The sequence below is a fragment of the Clupea harengus genome, chromosome 14, assembly GCF_900700415.2.
Source record: "Clupea harengus chromosome 14, Ch_v2.0.2, whole genome shotgun sequence".
Lineage (NCBI taxonomy): Eukaryota > Metazoa > Chordata > Actinopteri > Clupeiformes > Clupeidae > Clupea > Clupea harengus.
In genome coordinates this window covers 4,571,086-4,578,585 of record NC_045165.1, presented here as the reverse complement: position 1 = coordinate 4,578,585, position 7,500 = coordinate 4,571,086, and the positions used below count along the sequence as shown (strand labels likewise).

At 46.6% G+C, this 7,500-nt stretch overlaps 1 protein-coding gene across 1 annotated transcript in view; it reads left to right on the top strand.

Moving 5' to 3' along the window:
* The window catches only part of crim1 (cysteine rich transmembrane BMP regulator 1 (chordin-like)), a 116,881-nt gene that overhangs the window by 94,627 nt on the left and 14,754 nt on the right, over positions 1-7,500 (top strand). The window contains 2 exon segments of the mRNA XM_031580842.2: positions 2,349-2,505; positions 6,367-6,488. Of these exon segments, the coding sequence (XP_031436702.1) occupies positions 2,349-2,505; positions 6,367-6,488 (279 nt within the window).

The following is a 7,500-nucleotide window of genomic DNA, read 5'->3' as shown; positions in this document are numbered from 1 at the left end:
GACAGAGAGGAGACAGGGCTGATGTCGAAGGAGAGGAGAGGAGAGCTCTGTCTCTCTTGCTCAAAACCACATTTGAACAGGAAGCTTTACAGAACAAAAACATAATATTAGCTTCTGTAACAGACCTATAATATAAGAATGTAGAATCATATGTGATGACATCACACGTAAACAATTTGTTGTTTTTGTCCACGGGTGGGGATGGGGGGTGTGGGTGGGTGGGTACAGGAAGAGTAGGGATTTTGAGTGGCGTGGTGATGAAGGGGGGTACTTCTGTTTACTGGGTCAGCGGTGAATCTGTGCCTCTGAGTCTCCAGGACCCCCCCCCCCCCTCGTGCCCCTGTGGTTGCTGGCTCACAGGTCTGTAGGTGTGCCAATCCCACTGCTCTCAAGCACGGCATGGTGTCTGTCCTCCCCACCGTAGAGAGGAATACCAATCTGGTCACGGCGTCTCTGAAAGAGTGTGTGTGTGTGTGTGTGTGTGTGTGTGTGTGTGTGTGTGTTTGAGGACAGAGAGACAGTGGCATAAAGTGAAAGAGAGTGATAGAGACTTGAGAGTGAGAGTAACGAGATAGAGAGCAAGGGAGAGAGAGAGAGAGAGAGAGAGAGAGAGAGAGACCTTGAGAGTGATGGGTAAGGAACTAGCTGCCCAAGGCTACTGATACTCTGCCCAGTGTTATGCGCGCACACGCGCACACACACACACACAATCATTTACTTACACCAAAACACACATACAGACTCCCATGTTCACTCCAAAACACTGGCCACACTCTCTCACGCACACACACACACACACACACACACACACACACACACACACACACACACACACACACACACACACACACACACACACATACTTGCAAGCACCTCCTTTTGAATGCAAGTTTTTGGACCGCGAGCCAACCAGTTCTACACTAAAATCATAGCCCATCTCACAGTTACTATGGCGACGGGCACCTCATAATAATGGTGGTAATATTGGGATGATTCTTTTGTTAAATTATTTAACTCCCCTTGTTCAAAGGTGCTACATCTGTTTTTGTCACTATAATTTCATCTAATGGCTTCAATATGTGCTCTGTAAATAATCCAGTCTGTTTGATCTTTGGATACAATGTAACGCCACTGAGTTCATCATTACAACCTTCAATCATCGTCAGTGGAGGGTTATTACAGTACCTCGTGAAGCCGCCCTGCTGATGGTCGATGATGTTCCGTCTCTCTCATTTTTTCCCAAATCGACGCACACAGATGGGGAAATCTGAAAGAGGCTTTGTCTGGATGTTTTTTCTTGGAAAGAGGCTAGCTTGGCGTCTGTATAGCCATGACCTCACGGCTGAGTTGCCGGAAAAAAAAAGAATCCGATGCATTATCAGAGCAGTTTCAACTGCAACATATAAAGGCAACATTTTTGTTGTGTTCCATTTTACAAGTTACAAGTCTTTTATTTGTCAGATGCACAAAATGACACAGGGTCAGACTGGGCACTGAAATTCTTATGACAAGACGCCGCCCAAACCTACCATACCATAACATCACATACTATAACATAACAAACCATGACGTACACTCTGCACAAGTACTATGAACATCATTTACACATAATAACCATATAAACATATAATAACCTAAAAAACGTTTCTATTGTATTATATTGTTTCTATTTCTATTCTACTGTGTTGTACTATTCTCCTTATGAACGTTTAAATACATTGGCCAGCTAGATAGACATGGACCAGCATGTTAAGGCAGTTTCGGGTTAAGGTTTCTTTTTTTTTTCTGTCTAGGAGAAGGATTGTGCTGGTAGCTCCCAATGCAGGCACACTAATGAGTCTTTCATGGGGCCAGCCTCTAGTCCATTGTGAAGTCTCTTATGACTTATGATTCTCATTAAACACACGCTTTCATCCCAAGAGACCTCAAGTGGATGTTATCTGTGTAATCTCCGACAAAAAAAAAAAGAAAAGCCTCCCCTTGAGAACTAAAGGCAAGGGTGGCTAAAGAGAGGGGGGGAAATGGTTCCTCTCAAGTGAACAGGGCTGAAAAGCTGCCAGAAAAGAGTCAGAGAAGGGTTCTCCAGAACTAAAACGGCCATCGAGGAGCTGTGAGCCGTAGACGAAACTCTTATTTGTAGGCAAGAACTCTTTTTCAGTATTCCCCGTGAAAATGAAATTCATAATCTTGGTGTTCCTGGTAGCGTAGTGGACCCTGCCAAATAAAATGGAACTAAAATGTCATCATTTTCTATAGCTGCTATGTGCTGGTGAACCCGAATGCTAAGCTGGTGCTGATGATTCGTGGGTTGTGTGTATGTGTTTGTGTTTGTGTGTCGCCCCCTGCAGGTGAGGAGCTGTGCAGCGGTCTGATCGCCGGCTGCACCCTCAAGTGCCCGTTTGGCTCCCAGACGGACGCCCACGGCTGCCCGCTGTGCCAGTGTCGCCCGCGCCCCAAGAAGTGCAAGGCTGTGGCCTGCGAGAAGGAGTGTCCCTTTGGCTTCATGTAAGTGTGTGTGTGTGTGTGTGTGTGTGTGTGTGTGTGTGTGTGTGCATTATTATGAATGTGCGTGTGTGTAAAAGAGATTTGGAGGGGGGGGGGGGGTGAAGATGAGAGGAGGGGTTATTCCTCTTTTCACTGAAAGACTAATTTATGCCCTTTCATCTTCTTAATATATCAGCACTCTGCGTGTGTGTGTCTGTTCTGTGTGGATTTGCCTGTGTGTGTGTGTGTCTGTCTGCGTGTGTCTGTGCGTGTGTCTGTGTGCATGTGTGTGTGTTCGTGTGTGTGTGCGCGTATGTGTGTTTGTGTGTTCTCTCTCTCTGTGTGTGTGTGTGTGTGTGTGTGTGTGTGTGTGTTCTGTGTTCTGACAGAAAGAAAGGACCACCTCCCCCCTGCCATGACACACTCATTTTCTGCGCTCTCATCCTCTTTAACGCATCAGTGCTGTGAGTGTGTGGTTGTGCTCTGTGTGTGTGTGTGTGTGTGTGTGTGTGTGTGTGTGTGTGTGTGTGTGTGTGTGTGTGTTTGAGACAGAGAGAGCCCTTTGCTCCTTTTGTTGATACCTGCTTTTCATTTTTTACTTCATTTCAGTGCCTCACACAGTAGCTGTCTCGCTCTCTCTGTTTCCATCTCCATCTGTGTGTGTGTGTGTGTGTGTGTGTGTGTGTGTGTGTGTGTGTGTGTGTGTGTGTGTGTGTGTGTGTGTGTGTGTGTGTGTGTGTGTGTGTGTGTGAGTGTGTGTTTTTTTTTTACATCTGCAAGGGCACCTTCCACCCACTATCGTCAATTCCAGCCTATTGGCAAAGGCATTTCACTGAGCCCCAACCAGCTGCAGGGTCAAGCTTGTACATTTCAGCTGATGAAGATGTCCTTCAGTTCCTCTTCCTCTTCCTCTTCTCCCTCTCCTCTGGGCACTGTTATCCCCTGCTTAACCGCCTCCTTTTAGGGGTCCTGGCACTTCATTACATCCTTGTCAGATTACAGAGAGTGATTTAGCAAAGTTAAAGGATGGAAAAAGATTGCCAGAACAGAGAGACTAATCTCCTGGCGGTGGGATCCCTGTCATCCCCTCGACTATCCCAGGGAAATGCTGCCCAGGTTTTTTTTTCTTTTCTTCTTCTTCTTCTTCTTCTGCTTCTTGGTCTGAAGAACAAATAACGTCCTCTGTGAGGAGATCACGAAGAGCCGTCGGTAAGAACAGCAGTGTGGAGGGCCAACAGGTTAGGCAGACTCTCACAGACTCAGAGAGATGTACAGAGTTTAAGCCATGGTCGGTAGGGAGAGGTTTTTCATCTCACTCCACCTTACGCCCACCCTGTGTGTGTGTGTGTGTGTGTGTGTGTGTGTGTGTGTGTGTGTGTCCGTGTGTGTGTGTGTGTGTGTGTGTGTGTGTGTGTGTGTGTGTGTGTGTGTGTGTGTGTGTGTGTGTGTGTGTGTGTGTCCGTGTGTGTGTCTGTGTGTGTGTGTGTGTGTGTGTGTGTGTGTGTGTGTGTGCTCCTCTGCTGCTGCCTGCACGTGGTGCGATTAGTTTCGGGCCCAAACCCATTTCGCTCCTGTCCAGCTCTTTGTGTTCCGCAGGATAACTCCCTCGTTCAGAGCACAGCGAATAACGCACAGCCATTTGTAAGAAGTCTAATAAAGGAGGAGATTCATAGCAAGATGGATATTTAATAAAAGCCCATCAGCAAAGGGAAAATGTATCACCACAAATCATGCCCAATTAATCTCCTTATCCTCACACTAATAGAAATGCATTCTTTTTTTGCATCTGTCATGTGTTAACAGCATTATGCCGAATGTCCCAACTATCCAATTGCTTTCATACATTTATTTTTTATTTTTCTAACCAAAGACGATAGGCTGCCGCACTAGCTTATATGTATCCCCCGTACACAATAGGCTACAGCAGGAGCGCACTCTAAATAATTTTAGATGATGCCTGCGATGCATAATGATGGTGGCAGAAGAATTTATGTATCTCACCAATCATGCTCCATAACTCCAAGGGGGCTGTGTGAATGGATTATGGTTGCTGAAGGCAAGCTCCGTAGGTCTCCTTGCTTTTGAAGGGGCTGACATGCCTTTTTGTCACGGCATGGGACAGACATGTCTGTGTGTATTTACACTGAGGCTCTCTTGGCTGGTAAAAGCAGGAGCAAAGCAGCCTTTCTGTTATGGTGACACATACACTATAGCGGCTCTTTGGCCTGGGTGATGGGGAGCAGATAATAGGGCTGCCTTTATGCGCTTGAATGCGGTATCAGTGCTATTACTGAGGCAGGAGTCCGGCCAGAGTCTCGGGCGCCCCGCGGAGCGCGATGATGGCCGTGCCGGCGCCTCATTTGAACATACACACAGCTCGCCTCTCCAAACAGCCTATTATAGATTATGGTCCACATTATAAAGGTGTGCACTGGATCAGGGGGGGGGGATGTTATCTGAATCACGTCAGCGACAGACTCTGGCCCTCAGTTTATGTCTCTCTCCCTTTTTTTTCCTTTTTTTTTCTTTTCTCTTTCCGTCTTCCTCCTTCTCCTCCTCCTCCTCCTCGTCTCTTCATTCTCTTCATGAATGAGCATGCAGCGCGGGGAATGCTTGTATCTAAGATTCTAATTTTAGATATATCTATTTTACGCCCCCGCAAAGTTATGGCTCGCGCCCGAGCCCCCGTATGTCTGAGCTGAATTATTCATGGGCCCCAAAAGCCGCCTTTCAACCCACCCCCCCTCAATCTCCCCCGCCCAACCCCCCTCCCCCCGCTCCTGTCCGGCCCGGATTGATACACCCAGCCACTGAATCCTCACCTGATAGCCCCTTATCATCACACGCCGACTGCACGCGGCTGCTTCTTACCCCCATTATTCCGCCGATAAGAGAGAGAGAGAGAGAGGGAGGGAGAGAGAGAGGGAAGGAGGAGAGGATGGCGGGAGAAAGAGAGACTTGGCGAAAGAAAAGAGGATGGGAGGAGAGGGCGGGGGCTGTGTTGGGGCTGTCTGGGACTACTGAGGGCAGTGAGGCGGGGGGGTTTGAGGGGGGGGGGGGGGGGGGTCTAAAATGCGAACTTGAGAAAGGTGCCTGGGCAATTACACAGAGAGACACAGAGAGAAAGAGCGAGAGAGAGAGAGAGAGAGAGAGAGAGAAAGAAAGAGAGAGAGAGAGAGAGAGAGAAAGAAAGAGAAAGAGAGAGAGAGAGAGAGACACACAGAGAAAGAGAGAGAGAGAGAAATAGAAAGAGGGCGCGGGTGGCGTAGCAGTGTTTTTGAGTCGGGGCCGTGTTAATGCGCCATCTGCCACACGGCGCCCGCTGGCGGGGGCATCAAAGATGGCTGTGGCACCGGTGCTTGTCAGTGGCACCTGGGACACGGCGCCAGCAGCCCGGTGCAGATGCTCCGGGGGGAATGACAACGCACGCACACACACACACACACACACACACACACACACACACACACACACATACACACTACAACTGGATGTGAAATAAATGCAACCAACAGTAAGATAAACAGAAATTCACCCAGCATCAACACTTAATGAGCCTCCCTGGAGATGTGCACTTTTGACACACCAAGACACCCACACTCAAGTTTGTGTTTCTGGTTCCGTGGTTCCGTGGTTCCGTGGTTCCGTGGAGTAAACAATCTGGAATGTTCTTAAGTTCTGTGCCTTCAGAGAATAATCATTAGGGTTTTCCCTATTATCATGTGAGACTATGGGCCCCATGGAGTCATACTAAGATGCATCTCAAACATGTCCTCTGTGAGATATCTGAAATTGGATCTATAAATGCTTTTATGCCCCTTCCTCTCCTCAGACATGTAGAACGGATCAATCATGGCGTCTTTGTCCTCCTTCTGACTGTAGAAAGAATAAGCATGGCTGTGACCTGTGCCGCTGCAAGAAGTGTCCAGAGCTGCCGTGTGACAAGACCTGTCCAATGGGCTTCCAGCAGGACCAGCTGGGCTGTCTGATTTGCCAGTGCAGAGGTAGGTCACCACCAACCAACTAGAGCTTTTTGTTTGTTTGATTTGTTTATTTGTTTGTTTCGTTTGTTTTTCTCCCCCATGATGATGATGATGATGCTCAAACACATGAAATATTCATGTCATTATGAATTGATGAAAAGAATGCTAGTATTCAAAGGAGGCCTGTGTTTTTTGATGAATATTGCATGGTTTGATGGGAATGCTAAAACTGCTAATTGCCAATATGAATCTGAGGATCTTTTTGTGGAGGAGCGATTCGCTGCGTTCATGGTGGTAAAAATACCATGTAATAAAGCGACACCATATTCATCCCTGAGGCAGTAGCCTAGTATTGCTCTGAATAGACTTAATACAGATTTTTTAAATGTAGTGTGCCGTGCTGACAAGCGATGTACACGCTATACATGAAGGCATATACACTGGGGACTGCCATTGTAATATTGGAAGGAATTCCTGCTCTTAAAGGACAATTCAGAGGAGAATTGTTAACAGCGACCTCCTCATAAGCTGTTTAATGTAATGATTGTGTAAGTAGTTTAATGTCTCACACTGGATCCATAGCCCACTCACCACAGGGATAAGAATGAACGGAGGAGAAAGACAGAGTTTGGCCTGAACCTGTCTGTGGGGAATTCAGCATGATATTATTTTCTGAAATTGCGAGTAGATGTTTCTCCTTCTGTTATTTTTCTATCTTCTATCTATCTGTTTTTATATCAATTATTTTTTTTAAAACAGTTTTGTGGTCCGTTTTTGCAAAACGTCACCTCTTCATTATTCATATTCTTTGTGTGTTCCTGTTGGATTTGGCCTGAATAAAATAAAATAAATAAATAAATAATCCTAAATAAAACATCTCGGCCATCAAACATGGATGAGCTCTGACGACGTCAGCTCAGTGTAATGAGAGAGCACAGGCGAAAAAACGAAAGAAATTAAAATCCAATCGAAGTGGTTCGAGTTTGGCAGAGAAATGAGTCTCCCTCCTTAAATTGCACCTGCCAGACTTTAA